Here is a 22,619-nt window from a genome sequence, read left to right on the forward strand (position 1 = left end):
CTTTCAGCCCATACAGAGCTGTGCAGAATCACCAGCTTTTTCCACCAGCCACTGTAACTGTGTCTTTAGCAATAGTCTAATGTGCAGATGTTAGCAGCTGATGACACTTATCTCCGTGTGGGTCATCTAACAATATTCACAGCACAACAGCAGCATTAAAGGCACAGAGCAAACTTCGTGCTCTCCCCCCCTGCCTGGTCAGTTGGCAACTCTAGCAGTGGTGAAAGGCTGGTTTGAATTTCTGGGTGGTGTACAAAACACCCCCATAAGCTATGAGCTTGGAGAAGCTTCACTCCCAGATAGATTATTGTGTTCTCAAGGAAAATTGAGGGGTTGTGTAGGTGCCAGAGGCCCAGACCTGTGTAAAAGCCTTGCTCTTTAATTCTGGCATGTGTGGTAAGTAGCAAGGAGCCAGAAGTTACTCTGAGGAGAGAAAGGCTCTCTACATGTGCTCAGAGGTGCTTTTAATTCTCATTTCATACTTAACTGCAAATGTATGCAAATACAGGCCTTTATACAGATGAGGAGTCGTGGCGGAGGACTCAGCTGGTCAACACATTTTATGTACCACCGAGTTTGCATCCTAATAAAACCACCATTGTAAGTGCACTAACTTGAGAGTAAGTTGCCTGGAACACAGCAGGAATGACTTCTGGGTGGAAATGCTTGAGATCACATGGCATGCATTCGTAGGATTGTCACCTGGGCCTTTGTATATTTTACACGGGCTTCTGAATCTTAATGCACAGAACAACATCCTGTGCTTTAAATGTGTATTGGATGATGTGTTTAAAATGTATGAATGGGGTGGATCCGCTCTCCCCATTGATCCACCCCCTTGGTCCAGCAGTCTCTGCTCATCCTCCTCTGCTGCTCAGAGCCAGCGCAATGCAATTTGGTGCCCGAGGCAGAAAATTAAAATGGACCTCCCCTAAGCAACTGGGGTTGCTTCTCAACTTGTTTATCGAGCGTTCAACCTGATTTACTTGCAAAAAGTTTGCAGCAAGATTATGTTGGCTAGTTATGAAACATTTGTTTTGATTTGTGCGTGGGGAGGTTGGACTCGATGGGCCTTGTGGTCTCTTCCAACTCTATGATTCTATGACAATGGTGCACCAAACAAATATTGTCCTGCACTTTGCAGTGCATTTTCCCATTGCCTTCCTTATCACAACACATTCGTTTTGATGGGTGGGGCGAAGAGACAGGTTGGTTGTGGAAGAGCACCAATTCAGCATCAGTTGTGCACCCTGAAATCACCAGAATGTGATTGAATCCCACCCCCAAATGGCAACTGCCAATGGAAGTGCTCTGATTCTCATGGGATACAGTTGTCCATTGGGAAGTTCTCCTGCGATGATATCACTAGATAGGCTCTGCTGAGCTCCAGAAACACTGCTCTGCAATTCCTTTGCTAGCTGGTATCACGTAGGCTGCCTCATACCGAGTCGGTTCATTGGTCCATCCTGCTCAGTATTGTCTGCACTGACTGGCAGCAGCTCTCCAGGGTTTCGGACAGGGAGTTTCTCCCAGCCCAACCTGGAGATGCTGCCTTTGGGGATTGAACCTGGGACCTTCTGCATGCAAGACAGATGTTCTACCGCTGAGCCATGTTCCTTCGCCACACCCACCCCCCACCCCACCCCAGCTCACGCCAACACTACAAGTGGGGAAAAAAGAATCAAGAGTGAACAGCTCAAAGACCTTTGTATTATAAACAGCCTTACATTATAATTATTTTACAAAATTATAGCGATTTTTAAAATTTCTCATCTTTACAAGTGGAGAACATTAGGCATGTATACTGAGTTAATGGTGTGTGTTTGTAGGTATATATACACAGAGAGAGCGAGAGCGCTGTGATGGAACAGACAGTAAGTGATGCTGTTCTGAACTATTGTTATCAGTCACAGTAGGACCAGCAGTAGCCAACAGGGTGCCCTTGAGTTATTGGTCTACAACTCCCATCATCCCTAACCGTTGCTGGCTGCAGGGGCTGGTGGCAGCTGAAGTTCAACGGCTTCCGGAGGGCCCCACCTTGGCTGTCCCTGAAGTCATACATGGGGCAAAGGGGGGGAGCCCCAAAAGGATCTCCCTCGCCGTACCCTTCTGAGTACACTCCCCATATTTTGGTTGCCTTTTAGCACCACCCAGTTCCTAAGCAACTCCTTTGTGGTGGAAATACTCACTTGTGCACATTTAAAGCATGCGACTTCTCCCAAAGAATTCTGGGAACTGGACGTTGTTAAGGGTGCTGGGAACTGCGAAGGGTAATCTACAGCTCCCAGGATTCTTTGGGCGAAGCCATATGCTTTAAATGTATGGTGTGTAGGCAGACGACTCTCCTGGGTTTTGTTTTGTTCGTTTTTTGCAGTGAGAAGCAGCAACTGGGAAGCCTCCTCCCTCCCACCATTCCTCTCTCACATTCTGAGTGGAGCCCTCCCTGTAAGCACACTAGTCCTCATCAGATCCCGTTGTTTGTCAAGGCTGACACCTCCTCTTCGAGGAGAGAAACTCCAGGACCCTCCAACCAGCAAGGACATTAGCTCTGGCAGGGACGGCGGAAGTTTGGAGGAAGACAACAAGCGACATTCTGCATCCTGTGGACCAACCCCACAGAGGTGTATGGAAAATGGCTCTGCTGGGTGATGAAGATGATGACAAAGGTCACATCCACACATCATACATTGAAATCACAGCGCTTTCTCAAAAGAATCCTGGAAACAGTAGTTTGTTCAGGGGGCTGGGAATACTGGCTCCGTTATAGGTAAACTATGGTCCCCAGGATTCTTTAGGGGAAGCTGTGTGCTTGCAATGTGTGGTGTGTACACAGCCGGAGTCCCAGGCCTCCATAATCGTAGAAAGAGGTACATCGGCACAGATTGGGTTTGTCTAGGTAGTGTTCCAGGGTGGAGAATTCAACCTGAGTTGATGAGGAGCACTCAGTCTGAAATGACTCAGCTCTAAAGGACCTTTAACTGACACTGTAAACACACCATACATTTAAAGCACATGGCTTCCCCCCCCCTCAAGAATCATGGGAACTGTAGTTTGTTAAGGGCGCTGGGAATTGTAGCTCTATGGGGGAGAAACTACTTCTTTGCAGGAAGAAGCCATGTGCTTTAAATGTTGAACGTGCTTTGTATGTATGGTGTGCAGTCCTGAGGTCTTCCAGCTATACGTCAAGAGGGTCTATAGTTCCATGTTCCCAAAGAGCCTTTGCTCACGTGAGGCTGAGGGTTTATGGTGACACGGCACTTTTTGGTTGGCCATCTTCGCACCATACATTTAAAGCGTTGTGATACTATTTTTAAACAGGCATGGCTTCGCCCAAAGAATTCTAAGAGCTCTACTTCGTGCTGGGAGACCCCCTATTCCCAATTCCAGAGCCACAGTTCTCAGCATGGTTTAACAATAAATCGCTATTCAAAGAGAGCTCTGGGAATGGCTAGGGGTCTCCTAACAGGACCGGCAACAAACTACAGCTGCCAGAATTATCCAGGGAAAGCCACGACTGTTTAAAGTAGTATCATAGTGCTATAAATGTGTGGTGGGAATGTGGTCTTTTTCTTTGTTGCTTATTGTGGTTTGAATGTCCTGGGTTGGCGATGGCAGTGGATGGAGAGCATTTCAACCCTCATGCCATTTGCTGGGCTACGTACTTAGTGGTGCCTTCTGTCCTTTTCCAAACAGCCCCACTGCTGAAGCTGCTTTAAAAGAAACAATACAACCCACACCCACTGCACTTATTGCTAACTGCTAAGCAATTTTTTTTAAGTGTCACAGAGAGAGAGAGAGAGAGAGAGAGAGAGAGAGAGAAAGAGAAAGAAAGAAAGAAAGAAAGAAAGAAAGAAAGAGAAAGAAAGAAAGAGAAAGAGCAGCCTTTGCTGGCAAACCCAAGTCCCAGTTTTACTGGGCATTTTATTGTATACCTCCAAAGCAGCTATTTGTAAGCACCAGGATGTGATTAAAAGAGGGATCTGCTAAGGACGTGGCGGATCTTTCCCCACCTATAGAGGATTGAGGAAGTCAACGGTGCCCTTGATGGTTCTCCTAGAACTAAAAGGAAAGAAAGTGTGTCAATCCTGGCATTCATGTACTCTGTACAGCAGCCTTTGCCTACCCTGGGCCCTCCTGATGTTCTTTCTGCACTGCAATTCCCATCAGCCCCTGATAGTGGTTGCTGTCTGGGGCTGATGGGAGCTGTGGTGCCAAACATCTGGATGCGTCCAGGTGGGCAAAGGCTGCTGTCCAGTCTATCGCTGCCAGGTGAGTCAGTGCAATCCACAGTTTCTTGTTGCCTCTCACGCACTGTGGCTTGCGCAAGCCTGAAACAGAGGCAGATTTCAGTGCACAAAGGAACACACTCGATCATCCCCCCACGTGGCAAAAGACACTGGGCTGTTTCAGTCTTAGGAGTGCACTGCCAACAACACGCAGGGGCGAAAGGCCACCTTTGTGTTGGAGCTTAACTTGCGTGTGCAATTAACATACACAAACACACACACTCATTCACAGTTAATCTGTTCGCAGTAATGTTTCAGTCCCCCGCACGGACAATATCTACACTACACATGCATAGCAGTTGGCTATTGATTTAACTGCTAAGGGTGACCACCCTGGGAGCTCTTCTAGAGCGAGGATGCTAACCAGGGTCTCTGCCTCCCTCTCACAGAATTACAGTGCCCCGGATTCTCAGGGGAATTACTATTTAATGTGGGGTTAGCCAATGTGGTGCCCTCCAGATGTTGTTGGGTTCCATCGTCCCCCATCAGAATTTCCCTGTCAGCCCAACCACATCTGGAGGCAAGGTGCTGGCTACCCCTGATTTAACTAGTTTTAAGTCCGTGGTATAGATATGCCCATAGACAGACGTCCACTATTTGCGTCTTCGCGCACATGTTCAGAAACGTGCTGCCCATCCAGCACATCCTTTGTCCATCCCTGCAGATGTGAGCAAATTACACGTGCGTTGACTTCCCTTCTTTAGAAAGGAGCATCTGTCAATACATGCAAACGCATACATGTGCGAATAGCCACACAAGCACAAACAAGCAGCCACTTCCCCCAAGTTTCTCCCAACCAGGAGGACACGGGAAGCAGGGTGGTGGCAGCTCATCCATCACTGTTCACAGCAGTTTGAAACGAGAGTCAAGAGGAAGAAAATCAGAGCTCTAAAGAGTTAGCAAAATGCTGCAAATTGGCAGAGGTGTCCTGATGCCGTTGTCTGCGGCTGCTTGCTCTGCTCTCAGCTGAAACAGTGGGGCCGGCTCAAGTGTTTGGACTCTACATGGCACCCAGGGGTGGTGGGGGCCCATCTACTTCAGCCCTTGCCTGTGCCGCAACATCCCCCTCCTGGCACAGCCTGGGCCCAAATGGATGATTTGATAGTGCCTTCCCTTGGCCTTGGCCATTCCTCTCCTTTTAACCGCTCAAGCTTGCTGTCCCTTTTCATTCTGAGGCTAGTTCAAGCATTGGCTGGTGGCAAGCAGGAGCCGTATCTGACCAGCTAAGGTAAAGTAGAAGTGTGGGTAGGGGGGCGGATGGTTGGGAGGACCAAAATGAAAGCACCTGGTTGTTCTCTTGGACGGGGCACGTTTGTCAGGAACAAGGATTGTGCGGCCCTCCTACCACTTGAGGAACACGCGCACCCAGCTCCACAGCTTGGTGACCCAGATGTTGGCCCCCAGGTCCGTCAGGTACTGGATCTCAGGGGTTAGCATCTTGCGGCAGAGCTTCCGGTGCTTCTTGTTGATCCTCTTTTTCAGATTGTAGCCCAGGATGGTCTTTTTGCCAAACGGCTGCCACGGTTGCATGCCAGATTCCTGGATGGCGCTGGCATCCACCGGGCGGCCCCCGTCAATGCAGATGTTCTTCATCTTCTCATTCTCTTCCTGAAGCCTGGCCACGTCCCTGGCCATCCTCTCACGCCCATAGGCTTCCACCTTGCGCCAGAAGGTGGCGTTGAAGTAGTGGTAGAGTTTGGCGTCTATGAGATTCCAGGCCGTGGCCTTCTGGTAGAGCTCATCCGTCAACCTGGAGATGCTGGAATCATTCCGGGCGTTGAGCTTGAAGTAGATGATGTCTTCCAACTCCCAGCAGAGCAAGTCCTTCAGAAGCACCAATGACTCGTCAAAGTACTCTACCAGCATGACCAGGTGGAAACGCTTGTCCACTTCACGGATGTACTGTTCAACTAGAGGGCTGTTGGCATTCATGCTACTGTCATAGCCCAAGTCGAAGAAGAGGAGATTCTGGAGGTAATGTGCACCAAATCCATTGGGATCATAGTAACGCCAAGGGTCCTGCAGGAATTCGGCCAGCTTATCGTCGTCTGACAACTTCCAGGTCATGGGAATGAGGCGCCCAAAATAGTGGAAGGAGGACTCAAAGAGGTAGGCGGGGTCCCGCAGCACGGTGACAAAGATGGTGTCGGCTGGTAGCAGCTTGCGCACTTCCTCATAATGGAAGCGCATGTGGTTGCAGATGATGTTGAAGCACATGCCAGGCTGGTAGTCCTGCACTTGACTCCGCTCAAAGAAGGAGGGGTAGTAGAAGTCGTTGCGTCCGCTGGGAAAGGCGAACTTCAGGCGGTGCTTCTCCCCAAAGCGGAAGAGGATGTTGATTATGGTGCTGCTGGCTGTCTTGTGGGTCTTCAGGAACATGATGTCCAGCTTGGGATGACACTTCTGTGGATTGTGGCTACCATTGGCCAAAGCCAGCAGCCGAGCCTGGGAAGGGTAGGAAGAGCACGAGTAGGGGATTGGGACCCTAAGGGGAAAGCAAGGTAGACAATGAGGATCTCTCCAGGAATGCATAAGGAGCTCTCTCACTATTTTCCTTGACTGCGCTATGCTTGGCAAAGGTCCTAGACCTTCCTCTAGCTTCCAGTTTCCACTGGACATTCATTTTCAGGAGTTGAATATGGTTTGCTAGAGGAGGTAACTGATTGCCAATGTGTTCTGGGCCCAATTCAAGATGCTCTTAATAGTATTTAAATCCCTAAATGACCTAGGCCACAAATATCTGAAAGACCATCTCCATCACTACAAGATCTTTGTGTGTTAAGATCTGCAGAGATAGTTCTGCCACCCTCCAAAGTGCAGAGAATGGTGGCCCAGGAGAGGACTTTCTCTGTGGTAGTCCCTGAATTGTGAAACTCCCTCCCCACAGAGGTGCATCTGGTATCTTCATCAAACAGTTTTCACCATATGCTCAAGATACACCTCTTTACCATGACCTCTGACACCTGAAATATATTAAGTTTGTGGGGGCAAGACTCCCCTAATTCCTGGCTTTAGTAAATGTTGGAATTTAATCAGTGGATTTAACATTGAACCCTTCTGAGACCTGAAGGTGTAGGGCAGTATAATTTTTTTTATAAATAACAACAACAACAACAACAACAACAACAACAACAACAACAATTCAACAGTGTAAAAATACAGGCTGGAGGGACTTCCGGCGAGGCAGCATGGCGGCTGCAACAGCAGAAAAGAGCTCCTGAAGCCAGCCAGAGTAAAAGGCTCTGTCTGGCCGACTGCCGGACTCCCAGGACTGCTGCCGCCAGCACTGCCAGCAGAGAGGAATTGGGGGTGCCCGGGGGTCCATCAAAGGAGCCAAAACACCCCCCCCCCAGGACTGAGATTGAGCCGGAAAGGCACCCGGAAAGGCACCCGACCACCCCCCCAACAGCTAAGAGGAGCTCCAAAACCAGGAGGACAGTGCAGCCAACGCAGAGAGGGAGAAAAAGAAGAGAAAAGGGGGAAAGAAGGAGAAAAGGAAAGAAAGAAAAAAGAGCCCCAACTTTACCGCTGCTGCCCCCCATTTCTGCCGACGGGAAAGAAGAGGAGAGGTAGGTGGGCACGGCTCCGAAAAAACAGGCTCCGAAAAAACACGTGGCTGAGCCGACGGGAGCCTACCCCTCCGGAAAACAGAGGAAAACCGCATGACAAAGTGAGGCATCTAATCATAAGCCTGCATTTTTATCAAAGCTTATATTTTTTGATCAGGGCCTGTATTTTAAAAATGAGCTTAAAGATCTTCAAATGTTTTATGCCAGGCAGAAGACCAGCTGCCTAAGAACCTTGGCAAGATGTTTTTACTCCTAGACAAGGGGGCCCCCTGATTTATAGCAGAAAACAATTCTCAAAGTCGTAAAAAGGGAATTACAGGCTGAGAGCCAAGGTTACACTGACCCTACAAATTAAGGGTGGATAAATAGTAAAATGAGCCATATCTTCTTCCTAAGGTTGAAAGGTCAAGAGCAGTGAAAAAGCAACTGGTCTGGCTGGCAGAAAGGGAGCATTTTTGGGAAGTCTTTTCTAAAGCTGTTTCTTTCTTAAACTAAGATCCTTTTAAGATTTCTTTTCCTTTTAAAAGGTTATTTATGTATTAAATATATTAGCTTAAATATAATTATGCAAAGGATTTAAGAAATGCTAGATTCTTATTTCATATAGTTGGAAGAGATCACAGGGGCCATCAGCCACCAGCCTCCTGCCAGACAGGAGACGCCATCGAGCACTCCTGATATATGGTTGTCAGGCCTTTTGTTTAGAAACCTTCAAATGAAGGAGATCTCTCAATGTTGATGTGAACTCAAAATCCTTGACATATGTTTAAGATAAAAATTCAAGATTAATTATCTGTTTTGGAAGGCAATAGGGCAAGGAGGGCAAGAGGTGAGCTGGTAATTAAGATTCCTTGTTGAGACACATGTAAGATATATTATTACTTATTTGTCATTTATAGATAGCTCTTTGTGTCCCAAAAAAGGGCAGAAGGAAATGGGTGTATCTTTTGTGATTGGTTCTAGCAAACAACCAATAGGAATTTCAACCAGGCTGATTGGACAGAGGCAGCCACAGGAGGAGCAAGGGGGCTGGATTAAGGAAATATAAGTGCTGGCCAGAATGGCAAGAGGCCAGGCCAGAGCTTGGTAACCATATACCACTGTGCCTCATATTTATTTGTCTGACAAATAAATTATTATTTTAATTTCTCTATTGCTGCGTTGAATATTTCATTCCAGCTAAGCGTTAACCACATGCAGGGTGCTACAAAAGGAGATCGCAGAAAGGAAGAAACTACCCTCTTCCCCCCCCTTTTTTTTTTAAATATATCCTTTTTAACCCCTTCCTCCCCCTCTCCCTTTTTTTGGTTTTTTTTTTAAAAAAGTCCTTTTTTTTATTCCCCCCCATATACCTACTTTGATCATTTTTCTTTTTAAAAGAGGGGCCACTGCTGCAGCAGCCACCCTTACTTTTTTCAAACAGAAAATAATAATAATAATTAGGGGGAAATAGGATTCTTTTTTTATATATATTTAAAAAAAAACACAATCCCCCCCCCTCTATTCTATTTCTATTCTATTTGTTAGCTTGTTCTTGAGGGGGGGATCTTTCACCCCCATCCACGACCACCACTCTCTTTTTAAACAAAAATTTCCTCCATATCACTGCTATTGCTATTGATACTCCCCCCCCCCCGTTTATTTTTCTCTCCCTTTTTTCTCTCCTCTCTCCCTTCACCCCCTTTATTTTTCCTTTTATCCCACCTTTCTCCATCCCCAATTTTGTTCTCTATCCCCTTTATCTTTTAAAATCAACACCCCCTTTTTAGCCTGTTCGTCAGCTTGTTTTTGAGGGGGGAGCCCTTTCCCCTCACCCCCTCTTTTAAAATAAGACTTCCCCCCCCCCATACCATTGCCACAGCTCACCCTCCCTCCCCCTCCCTTCTCTCCCCCTCTCTTTTCTTCTCCCTCCTTTTCCCACCCTTCCCCCTCCTCCTCTCCTTTTCTCTTCCTCCTCCCTCTCTCCATCCCCCCCTTCCCCTAAAGGAAACACATACACACATTCATATCACCATATCCTACTTTGCCCCCTCATACTATAGCTAAAACTACTGCGGCAATCTAATACCGCCGATATTACTGTACTATCTCTCCTCTCTCTTTCAACTCTCTTTTTGTCTCTCTCTCTCTCTTCTCTTTTACTCCAATCTCCCCTCTCCCCCCCCCGTCTCCCCCCTTCTTCTTTCTTTCTTCTTCCTTTTTCTCCCTCCACCCTTTACATATAGCCTATTTGTCTGTCTCTGTTTCTGAGCGCACCCCCAACCCCAACCTCCACCTTAACCGGACCCCAATACCCTTTTTGGGTATATACAACCCCCTCCTAAACACATATTTTCCCTGGCCCCACCCCTCTAATCTCTTGCATCTCTACCTGCTAACCCCTCCCCCTTATATGAACTGTCTGTCTGTTAGTCTACCCATCTCTACTTACCTGCCCCCCCCCCCCGCTTTGGCGGCAACGCTGAGGCAACCACAGAAACTCTAGACAAGTTCTTAAAACACAGGCTAGAAGTGACACAAATGACCACCTAATCCAAATGCTCTGTAAAAGCCACCGGCAACGCCTGACCAGCCCAGCAACCCAACAATACCCAGGAATCACCACTGCCACAACTCCTAACCACCACACGCCCTACTCCAAGAGGATGCCAAGCCAACCTCAAACCAAAACCATTAGGGAGACTGAGATGACACCAACCAGGGAGATGGCAAACAATGTCAATACCGTAACTCCCCTTCAAGATGACGACCACCCAGTAACGAAACGAGATCTGAGGGAAATGGAAGCAAGATTAGAAGCACGATTAGAAGAAACACTGAAGGCCACAATGGCTCCCATGCAGGCACTAATCAACAATCTAACCTCCAAAGTGGAAGCTCTAGAGAACAAGAACCAAATGCAAGAAAGAATAAGAGAGCAATACCGGGAGGAGAACGCACGTGTGAACAAGAAACTGGACGAACTGGTAAACCAAATGGAAGCAGAACACAGAGAGATGAAAATTAAGCAAGCCGACCTTGAAGATCGCAATAGACGCTGTAACATCCGCTTCCGCAACTTTCCTGAAAAAACAGAGGAGAAAAGCCCAGCAGACCTAATCATACGCTGGCTGAAAAACACAATCCCAGGCCTGAAACTTGAGGCAGATGACTTGGAGAGGGCTCACAGAGCCCTAAAACCCATGCCAAAACCCAGTGCCCCCCCAAGAGACATCATTGTATGCTTCACGCGCTACAAAAAGAAGGAAGAGGTATGGAACAACCTCAGAAACTCAACCAACCTTCGATATGGAGAAACCCCCATTCTGGCCCTACAGGACCTATCCCAGGATACCCTAAACCGGAGGAAAAGCCTGCGCCCATTCACCCAGCGTCTCCAACAAGCCGGGATCAAATACCGATGGGGCTTCCCCTTCCGCCTCATTGTAACAACTAATACAACACAACACACGGCCACCAACATATCTGAGGCCCTACAACTACTAAAGAACCTTGAACTCGACCTCCCACCGGAATGGCAACCGACAAACCCACCAAGTGACAGCCCCAACCACGAGGAAACAACAGCAAACAACTGGACGACGGTAGAGAAGAAGAAAAGGAAACAACAGAAGCGGCACAACAACGCAAACCAATGCAGACAAGCATCATGCTCAGAACCACCCCGCCGGCCATACGACACAAGAAACCAGACCAAGATTAACCAAACCAATTCATCGCAGATGGACAACCCTACAACAACAACAACCGCAGCTGAATGAAGCCACAAACTGAAGGACTGGTGATTCCCCCCCCCCCGTTCCCCCTCTCTCCCCCCCCAAAACATAGATTTACTTAACACCATCAACATCCCCCCAGCCCCACACCCCCACAGAAATCCCCACCCCAACACCAGCCCAGACGACCTCAACCACATTCCCCACCACCCACACCTTCAACATTCCCATACTCCATACTAAGGAAAAATAACTCCTCCAACCTCAATAACACAACCCACAATCAGGCTAAAATCTGATACCCAACCAGCACTATGGTGGCACCAGAGCGTACCAGCACCCACACCCACACACCAACAATGTTGCTCACAACATTGGCAACATTGCTCATGAACCTTATACTTGACAGCGACGTTACAAAGTCACTTCACACTGTCTCACTGATCTCCCCCTCTCGCAAACAACAGGGGGGACGGCCTGTCCTTGAACACGGCCTTCCACACCAGCTGAGACCTAGGACCAACCGGCTAAATGCCAGATGGCCCAAAATACCCCAAACAAACACCTATATGACTACATATAGGAAACTCCCTACAACTTACCCCCTACTCTTTAACCCAAATCTTACTCTAATCCCATTAGCCCCCCACCCACCACACCCTAGGTCAGCGCAACCCCACTGGTTCTTTAAACAACACGAAGAGAGAGACACAAGGCAACCCGAACGGGTTGGCAGGGAATCGCCCCACATAATAGATAAGCAAGATGGCTAACCTAAAAGCAATTACATTAAACGTGAGGGGGCTGGGAAACCCCATCAAAAGAAAACGCATCACCTCATACATAAACACCATGAAACCACACATCACCTTCCTACAAGAAATACACAACCCACCCAAAGGCAGCAAACTCCTGAGCGACCCCCGCTTCAGTCAGCAGTGGGTCGCACGAGGCTCAGGGAAAGCTCGCAGTGTAGCCATAATACTCAGTAGAGACCTGAACTTCACTGCCACAACAGTCCTCAGGGACAAAAAAGGCAGATTCATTTTCGCTAAAAGGACACTAGATGGTAAAATCAAACTGACAATTGGCTCCATATATGCCCCAAACGCGAAACAATTAGAATTCTTCCAGAAGACACTAAACAAATTCCTCTCCTTCTCTGAAGGGGAAGCAATCCTAGGAGGGGACCTCAATCTAAATATGAAAGGTATATCCCTGAAAGATATCCACCCTACAACCCCATGGGCAACCTTCCTCCGAAGGAAACCCCCAACAACTAGGAACTCTTACAAGTTACTAAAAATGCTAAAAAACAGGGGTCTCTACGACATTTGGAGTGAGCAAAACCTGGGAGACATCAGCCATACATTCCAATCGGGACGTCATGATACAGTGTCCAGACTGGACAGCATTCTACTCACACAGGGTCTGATCCCCTCAGTGGAATCAACAAACATCGGTAACATTAAAATCACAGATCACGCCCCAGTAGAAGTCATCGTTAAAATAGGAGAAGGAACACAAACCACCCCATCATGGTCCTTCAGTCCCATCCTAACTACAAACAAACAAATTAGAGAGAGTCTCACAAAAACCCTCCAAAACTACTTCAAGGAAAACGATGTAGACAATATAACAACCCCCCTCCTATGGGACACACTGAAAGCGGTCACCAGAGGAGCTTGCATAAAAGAGAAAACATTCCTTAAAAAACAAACCTCCTCAAAAATTAGCAAAATAGAACAAGACATCACAGCCCTCTCAACACGCTACAAACAAACAGGATCTAAAAAACTCCTCAAACTTATAGAACAAAAAAGGAGAGAACTAGACTCCCTAGAAATTAACAAAACAATGATCAGCATTTGTGATGGGACAATGAGCTACTTGTGCGTAAAAGGGTTAGTCCCTCGGAGTTTGCTTAACATAGCAAAGTTCTGCCTTGAACGGAGCCCTTGGACATGGCTCCGTCAGTCACTGGTAGAGTCCGACAGTGGGCGCTTGCGGAAACGCTTCCAGCATAAAAGCTGCTTGACGGAAACGCGTCTCCTAGATTCCCTGCGTGACAGCTTCCGGCGAGGGGTGGGGGTCGCTAAAGGGGGCCTTGATACCTCCTCACTGTTCTCACTGGAAGTGTCCCAGAGCCTCCCCTCCAACTTCCTGTCCCTTGAAGCTCCTGCTCCCCCCCTTCTGGTTCCCTCTTCTGCTGCTGAGTCTCTTCTATCCTCCTGGAGCCCTTCCACCACCTGTTCTTCCGATGGCAGTTTCCTGACATCCACCTCCCCTCCAGGCCCCCCTCTTCCCCCTCCCGCCTCCTCTTCTACAGGCGGTGAGGCTGGAAAGCCTCGGAAGGAACTCTCCTCGTCCTCAGATGATTCAAACACTTCTAGCCACTGCCTTCCATTTCCTTCCCCGTCTTCCTCTTCTTCGTCGGAGTATGCCGCCTCCTCACTCACTGACTCTGGGAACCCTTCAAACACCCCTTCCTCACCAGTGGTTCCGAAGTATTCCCTCCTAAATCGCTCCACCGGCTGCGGTTTTCTTGGAAAACGCTGATGGAACGTTTCTATCAAAACCTCGTCGTGGACTTCTTCCGCCGGCACCCACGTGTTTTCTGACTCTTCCTCCCCCTCCCATTCTACCAAGTATTCCACCCGATTCCCCTTCCACCTGGAATCAATGATTCCTGCCACTTCCATGTTGCGTTCTCTCTCTTCAATGACAGGTGTTTGGGTGACCCCCCTCTCACGTTCCCCCCACTCCCGTCCCTCTCGGTACGGTGACAGTAATGATCTGTGAAATACTGGGTGCAATTTCATGTGACTGGGCAATCTGAGTTTGAATGCTACTGGGTTAACCTGTTGTATGACCTCAAAGGGTCCCAACCGTTTGGGTCTCAATTTTTTACACCCTCCCTTAAACAGCAGTCCTTGGGTGGATAGCCACACCCGGTTTCCCACCCTTATGGTTTCACCTTCCCTCCTATTTCTGTCTGCTTGTTTCTTATATGCTTCTTTGGCTTTCTCCAAGTTGAGTTGGAGCTGCCGGTGGATTGCTTCCATTTCTTCCACAAAGTGTTCCGCTGCCGGTACACTCCAGTACTCCCCTCCTTCTCCTGGGAATGCTCGAGGGTGACACCCATAATTGGCCAGAAAGGGACTCATCCCTGTGGACACGTTTTCCACGTTGTTGTAGGCAAATTCTGCCAGAGGTAACTTATCTACCCAATCAGTTTCTCTGTCTTTTACATAACACCTCAGATATTGTTGCAAAACCCCGTTTGCCCTTTCTGCTTGCCCATTTGTTTCTGGGTGCCTGGCGGTGGAAAAACTTACCTCCACATGCAACAAGCTCATTAGCTTCCTCCAGAACCTGGAAGTAAATTGTTTCCCTCTGTCGCTCAAAACCCTCAAGGGGGCGCCATGCAACCTGAAAATATGCTTTACAAACAACCTTGCAGTTTCTTCCGCTGTGACTGCATGTGAACAAGCTATAAAATGGCACATCTTAGTTAGTAGATCTACTACCACCATGACCGCGGTTTTCCCTTTGGATTTCGGTAGATCGGTCATGAAATCTATGGATACCATCTCCCATGGCCTTTCTGGGGTGGGTAAGGGTTCTAATAACCCTGCTGGCGCCAACCTCTCTCCCTTTGCTCTTTGGCACCTGTCGCATCCCCGGACATACTCCCGCATGTCTTCCCTCACCTTGGGCCACCAAAACTCCCTGGTAACCAACCACATGGTCTTGTGCTGTCCGAAGTGCCCCGCCGTGGGGCTGTCATGCAACTGTTTGAGCACCCGCCCTCTTAGTTCCCCATCTGGTATGTAGAGTGCCCCTTTGTAATATAGTTTTCCGTTCTTTTCCTCAAAACCCCCTGTGTTCTCACCTGTCTCCCTGAGTTCCCTAAGCTTTTCTTGGGCATATTCATCGTTCTCAGTACCCTCTACCAGTTCTCTTTGCCCCACCAATGCCGCCCCACAAACTCAGTGGTCCTCAGGGATGATATGTCTTTCTTCCGCTGCTCCTTCCCCCTCTAAGTACTCAGGTTTTCTGGAGAGAGCGTCCGCTCTGACATTCTCTGCCCCCGGCACGTAGCGAATTTCAAAATTGAACTTGGAGAACACTTGCGCCCATCTTACTTGTCTCTGGTTCAGTACTCGGGCTGTCCTCCAGTATTCTAGATTTTTGTGGTCTGTCCGCACTTGAACCTTGTGTTGCGCCCCGATCAACAGGTGTCGCCATCTCTTGAACGCTTCATGGATGGCGAGTAATTCCCTGTCGTACACGGTATAGTTCCTCTCGGATTTGTTCAACTTCCTTGAGAAGAAGGCACACGGTCTCCATTCTGACGTATCCTGTCCCGGCTGGAGGAGCACGGCGCCCACCGCTCTGTCAGACGCGTCGGTTTCCACTCTCATCGGCTGCTGCAGATCCACGTGTAAGAGTTGTTCTTCCGAAGCAAACACCCTCTTTAAACTTTCGAATGCTCGCTGCGCTTCTTCCGTCCAGACAAATTTCTTCTTACTGCTGAGACAATCCGTGATGGGGGCCGTTAAGTGGGCAAAGTTCTTGATGAACTTCCGATAGAAGTTTCCGAACCCCAAAAACCTTTGCACATCTTTCTTAGTTTTCGGTGGTCTCCATTCCAGTACCGCTTGCACCTTGCTAGGATCCATGGCCAGCCCCTTGTCTGACAACCGGTACCCTAGGAATTCCACCTCTCTGGTGTGAAACTGACACTTCTCCAGTTTCACCCACAGCTGGTTTTCTTGCAGTTTGCTCAGTACCTCTCGTACATCTCGCACATGCTGCTCTTCATCCTCTGAGTACACCAGTACATCATCTAAGAACGCAGCGCAGTTCTTGTAGAGCAGTGGTCCTAGGACGTGATTCATGAATGATTGAAAAACTGCCGACCCCCCCTGGAGGCCGAAAGGCATAACGCAGTACTCAAAGGCCCCCAAGGGGGTGAACATAGTGGTTTTCCACTCATCTTCCTTTCTCATACGTATCAGGTTATACGCCCCCCTCAGGTCCAGCTTGGTAAAAATTTTCCCTTTTCTCACCCGGGTCAGAATGTCATCGATTCTGGGCATGGGGAAAGTCACGGGTTCGGACACTGCGTTCAGGGCCCGGAAGTCCACAACCAATCTTGGTTTATCTGTATTTTTTTTGTCCACAAAGAACACTGGGCTACCCCCCACCGCTCGTGACTCTCTGATGAACCCACGCTTGAGGTTTTTGTCAATAAACTCCCTTAACTCCTGCATCTCCCTGTCTGACATTGCATACACCTTGCCCACTGGCAATTGTGCTCCTGGGAGTAAGTTGATTTGGCAGTCAAAGGGTCTGTGCGGGGGTAGTTTATTTGCTTCCCTTTCGCTGAAGACGTTGGCCAAATCTGCATATTGTCGTGGTACCCTACCTTGATCTGTTGCTTCTATCTTTGCTAACGTGGCCTGGGTACCTACTTGGCCCCCCTTTTCCGTGCAGTGTCCCATACAATGCGCTGACCCAAAGGAAACCACTCTCTGATGCCATCCCACAAGCGGATCATGCAGCGCTAGCCAGCTCATCCCCAAAATGATGGGCGCTCCTCCCAAAGTGGCTATATTAAACGCTATCAGTTCCGTGTGTCTTGCCACCCTCATTGTCATGGGGACAGTCTGCTGGTTAACTTCTCCTCCCAACAGCGCCCTCCCATCAATCGTGGTCACCTGCAGAGGATTTTTTAAAGGGATGGTTTGTATCTGGTGTGCGGCTGCAAACTCCTTACTCATAAAGTTGCAGGAGCTGCCTGAGTCCAATAGCGCCTTAACCTTTAGCGGGTGTCCGTTTGCCAGTTCTAGCAACACCTCTATTACTAGCGCTGGTCTTGGTGGTTCCGGCGTGGGCACATTCACTGATTCTTGGCCTGGCTGCTGTGCCCCGATGGTTCCAGCCAGGCGTTGGCTTTTACTGACTCCTTAGCTCCCTCCTCCTCCTCCCCAACAGCTCCCGCCATTCCTTGCCATTCCTTTCTTTGCGGACAAACCCTGGCAAAGTGACCTGGCTGTTGGCAGAGAAAACATTTCTTGGCGCCTTTCCCCTCCTTCTTCCGCCCTCCGCTGGGGTTTGAAACTGCGCGCGTGCGCGCTGTTCCGATTTCCATTGGCTCTGCTGGCTGGGAAGGCTGCTCTGGAATCTCTGGAATGCGGAAATCCCTCCAACGCTCCTCTTTCCCTTCCCGCTTCTCCAGGGCTCTGGCCTCCTGGCGTGCTCCTATGGCCAGCGCGGATTTAGTCAGATGATCCATAGACTCCGCCCTGGGCGCCCGGGAAAGTTCATCTTTTACTGCCGAAGATAATCCTTCTTCGAACAGCATTTGTATCGGTTCCGCAGACAAATCCCAATTTAATTTATGGATCAGCATGGTGAACTCAGTCCAGTACTCACGGACAGATCGGTTCCCTTGCTTACACGCCATTAACTGTCTGCGCGCCACTCCCCCCTCGATCTCACTGGAGAACATCAGATCCATGGCGCGAAAAAACTTCCTTGTGTCCTTTAGGACCTCGTTATTGGCTGCCATCAGGGGTCTCACCCAGTCTCTCGCCCCTTTTTCTAGATGGCCAATCACAAACGCCACCCTCGATTCCTCATCAGGAAAATCATCAAACTGCAGATTAAGGGCATATTGCATTTCTGTCCTAAAGGCTTGATAGTTCCTGGGATCACCCCCAAATTTCTGCACCAGTCCCAGCACCTTCCTTGAGACTTGGGTGGCTTTTCCCTTCTCTGCATCGTGAGCCCTCCTCTCCTCAAGCCTAGCCGTTTGCAGGGCTAACTGAACCTCCAACATCCTGTACCTTTCTTCCAGGCTTGGAACGGCTGCAGCTGCTCCCCCTTCTCCGGCTCCGGTTGGATTGTTCATGATGCCTCTCCTTGCACAAGCGCTTTCAGGGACTGTCGGATTGCTGTGATGGGACAATGAGCTACTTGTGCGTAAAAGGGTTAGTCCCTCGGAGTTTGCTTAACATAGCAAAGCTCTGCCTTGAACGGAGCCCTTGGACATGGCTCCGTCAGTCACTGGTAGAGTCCGACAGTGGGCGCTTGCGGAAACGCTTCCAGCATAAAAGCTGCTTGACGGAAACGCGTCTCCTAGATTCCCTGCGTGACAGCTTCCGGCGAGGGGTGGGGTGGGGGTCGCTAAAGGGGGCCTTGATACCTCCTCACTGTTCTCACTGGAAGTGTCCCAGAGCCTCCCCTCCGACTTCCTGTCCCTTGAAGCTCCTGCTCCCCCCCTACTGGTTCCCTCTTCTGCTGCTGAGTCTCTTCTATCCTCCTGGAGCCCTTCCACCACCTGTTCTTCCGATAGCAGTTTCCTGACAGCATTCTATATTCTAAACAACGTTTCTATGAATATGGAGGGAAAAACTCCAGATTACTAGCAAATAGATGTAGGAAAAAAGCACTCAAAACAAGAATACACTGCATCACCAAAAAAGACGGCAACATAACATCCTCCCCTGAAGAAATAACCTCAGAATTTGCAGAATTCTACTCCAACCTATACACCTCCCATAACCCACCAGAGAAGGAAATCAGAACATTTCTAGCAGGACTGACCATGCCTACCCTAACTGATGAGGAACAGGAATTCATGGACAGCCCTATCACCCCAGAGGAAATAGATGTGGTCCTCAAAAACCTGAAACCACACAAAGCCCCAGGCCCAGACGGCTTCACAGCAGAATTCTATAGGAAATTCAAAGAACCCTTGATGCCCTACATGACCCGCCTATTCAACGACATCATAAAAGGGGGCCCCATCCCCAAAACCTGGACCCACTCCAAAATAGTCTCCATCCCAAAACCACTAAAAGACAGCCTCAAAGTAGAATCATACCGCCCAATCTCATTAATAAACCAAGACTACAAGATATTCACATCAATCTTGGCCAACCGCCTAAAAATCTTCCTACACAAGTTAATAGCCCCAGACCAGACTGGCTTTGTCCCTGGCCGCAATATAACAGACCCCATCAGGAAACTACTGAACCTGATCGAACACAAGGCAACGAAACTCCCATTGACAATTATGTCCCTAGACATCCTCAAAGCCTTTGATTGCTTAGAGTGGAAATACATATTAGCAGTACTAACTAACATGAAATTTGGCCCCAACTTCCTACAAATCCTCAAACAAATATACTCCCAAGCCTCAGCAAAATGCAGAATTAACAATATGGATTCTAATACTATAGCTATCCAAAGAGGCACGAAACAAGGATGCCCACTGTCTCCCTTCTTATTTATCCTGGCTCTGGAACCCTTAGCAATCCGCATCCGAGCAGCCACAGACATCAAGGGAGTGGAAATAAAAGGCAGAACCTATAAATTAGGGCTCTTTGCAGACGACCTAATGGACCCCATAAGCACAGCAACCTCCCTAATCAGAGAACTCAACAAATTTGCAATGGTGTCGGGCCTACAGGTAAATTTTACAAAGTCAGAAGCTATGTGCTTCAACACCCCTCCTCACACCCAAAAAGAGCTCACGAAGGTCACCAAAATAAAACTCTGCCACACCAAGTTCAGATACCTAGGGGTACAAATAACCAGAAACCTCAACAAATTGTACCTCCACAACTACAAGCCCCTGTGGCGGCAAATTAACAAAGACCTAAAGAGATGGAATAACACGAATTTCACTCTCTCAGACAAAATAGCCATGATCAAAATGATCACACTCCCAAAACTAACCTACCTATTCCAAACCCTCCCAATCTGGATCCCCTCAACCCAACTCCGCAGTTGGCAGAGAAAACTACACTCTTTCATCTTCTCACATAAAAAACCAAGAATAAGCCTCAAATACCTGCACCTCCCCATCTCAGAAGGAGGATGGGGAATCCCCAACATAGAAGCATATTACATTGCCAACCAAATACGTCATATAATTCCATACATACTAGAAGATGAGACAAAACAATGGGTACACCTAGAGAGGGACACAATTGAAAATACCTGCACCACAACATACCCACTCCTCCCAAACAAACTAAAGAAAATTCCCACAACACTTAACAGGTACACACAGACCATGCTCAAAGCATGGAAAACACAAATAGGCAAACTATCCCCAACCCCATCCCCACTAATCCCCCTGGCGTACCACCCATTATTCCACCATGCAGCATAAAACCTCCAGATAAAAGCCTGGCGAACCAAAGGCTTATATCGCCTAATAGACTTTTATAAAAATAACAAACCCTTGTCAACACAAGAAATACAAGACAAACTAGAAGACACCCAAATGCCCTGGTTAACACAACACCAACTACATGCCCTCTTAAACAACCCAACAGTAAAATCAGCAGCAACTAGACCCCTGACAACCTTTGAAAACCTCCTCCTAACAACAAAGGGAAATGGTAAAGGGACGGTATCCGCAATATACAAAATACTACTCCAAAATCCCGCAAATCCCCTAGACGCAATCAAAAAACAATGGGAGAATGACATAGGCTATGAGATTAACCCCACTCAATGGACCAGAATGTGGTCTAAACCCCCCTTTAAATCCATATCAATGAAAAGAAAAGAACTCACACTGAAACTCACCTACAGGTGGTACCTAACACCAAGGAAACTAGCGCTAATACACCCAGGAACCTCACCAAAATGCTGGAGAGGGTGCACCTCCACAGGCACATACCTCCACATGTGGTGGGAGTGTCCCAAAATCCAACTATTCTGGACAACAGCCATGCAAGAAATATGTAAAATAACAAAGCAAGTATTAGACTTCACCCCAGAATTGGCCCTACTAAACATCTTCCAAGACAACAATGCCCATTTACTCCACAAAGAACTCATAACCCACCTACTTTCAGCAGCCAGAAACACCATAACCAGACACTGGAGAGACCTGTCAGGAGTAAGCATGGACCAATGGTACCAAATAATATGGGAAACAGCCCTACTAGAAAAATTAACTAACAAACTGAAACTGACACGGGGACAAACAGAAGAAGACACCTTCACCCCGGTATGGCTCCCCTTTATCACATACACAGCCCAACAGGACAATGACAATAATCCACCAACAGCATACAAATCAATATGGCTAACTTGATCCAAAACACCCACCCACCTCACTCACACACGAAAACAAAGATCATCACAGCCAATCACAAACAAACAATCACATCCTAGGCCAACCCCAACCTCTCTCACCACCAAAGGAACACAAGTGAACAACACAAGCACGCTGACACCAAACTACATACATTAAGCATAATAGAAACACCGCTACCCCACCCCACCCCCATCCATCTCCCCTCCTTCCACCCTCCTTTCTTCTTTTTTTTTTTCTTCTTTTTTCTTCTCCCCCTAATGCCTCAACAAATGAAATGGATTTGTAAAAATGTTACACGGGGAAAAAAAAAAATACGAGGCATTACATTTACACTGTAAAACAAGAAAACCCTTAATAAAATATATTTTTTTAAAAAAAAAAACAGGCTGGACTTGTTTTCCTCACCAGGGAAAGGCCTGGGGATGGGCAATTATGGAGCAAAGGCAGAGCCATTAACCCATAAAGAAAGCCATCAACAAGGCAGGAGACCTTGAGTTCTAGGTATTTAGCAAAAGTCAATCATAGAGTTGGAAGGGAGAAGTTTCCAGGGTTACAGTGAGTGAAGATATACCATATAATGAAGGAGGGGTTCCTCCTTCAGTTGTGTGTTGGTGGGCAGAGATGAAAGGGGTTTAGGATTTCCAAGTGGATGACTTAACCAAACACAGGAAAAAGTGCCATTTTGGCAAGCAGTTTGGCAAAGAGAGGAAGTGGGGTCTGAGCTCTATGTGAGCTGGCTGTGACAAAGAGACACAGAGAACATGGCTGATTTCTCTGCTTGCAAACCCAACTCTGCTATGCCTATGAGAGACGTATAGGGGCCCTTTTGGGGTGCTAATGCTCTGAACCCCTCCATAGTAGGCTCAGGTTGTATATATGTGTAAATCATATATCATAAAAACACTACAGGCTCCAC

General features: G+C 48.0%; 1 protein-coding gene and 1 long non-coding RNA gene across 20 annotated transcripts in view; one reads left to right on the plus strand and one right to left on the minus strand.

Annotated features, from left to right (window-relative positions):
- LOC307205138 overlaps positions 1 to 22,619 on the plus strand; it is a 183,649-nt gene that overhangs the window by 135,209 nt on the left and 25,821 nt on the right. The gene's annotated exons all lie outside the window — the stretch shown is intronic.
- The window catches only part of GAL3ST1 (galactose-3-O-sulfotransferase 1), a 54,747-nt gene continuing 33,816 nt past the window's right edge, over positions 1,689 to 22,619 (minus strand). For all 19 annotated transcript variants that reach the window (XM_079956867.1, XM_079956859.1, XM_079956851.1 and 16 more), the window contains one exon: positions 1,689 to 6,771. In XM_079956867.1, the coding sequence (XP_079812993.1) occupies positions 5,628 to 6,771 (1,144 nt within the window). In that variant the 3' untranslated portion in view covers positions 1,689 to 5,627. The remainder of the gene's footprint in view (positions 6,772 to 22,619) is intronic.

The sequence above is a fragment of the Podarcis cretensis genome, assembly GCF_951804945.1.
Source record: "Podarcis cretensis genome assembly, chromosome: 16".
Lineage (NCBI taxonomy): Eukaryota > Metazoa > Chordata > Lepidosauria > Squamata > Lacertidae > Podarcis > Podarcis cretensis.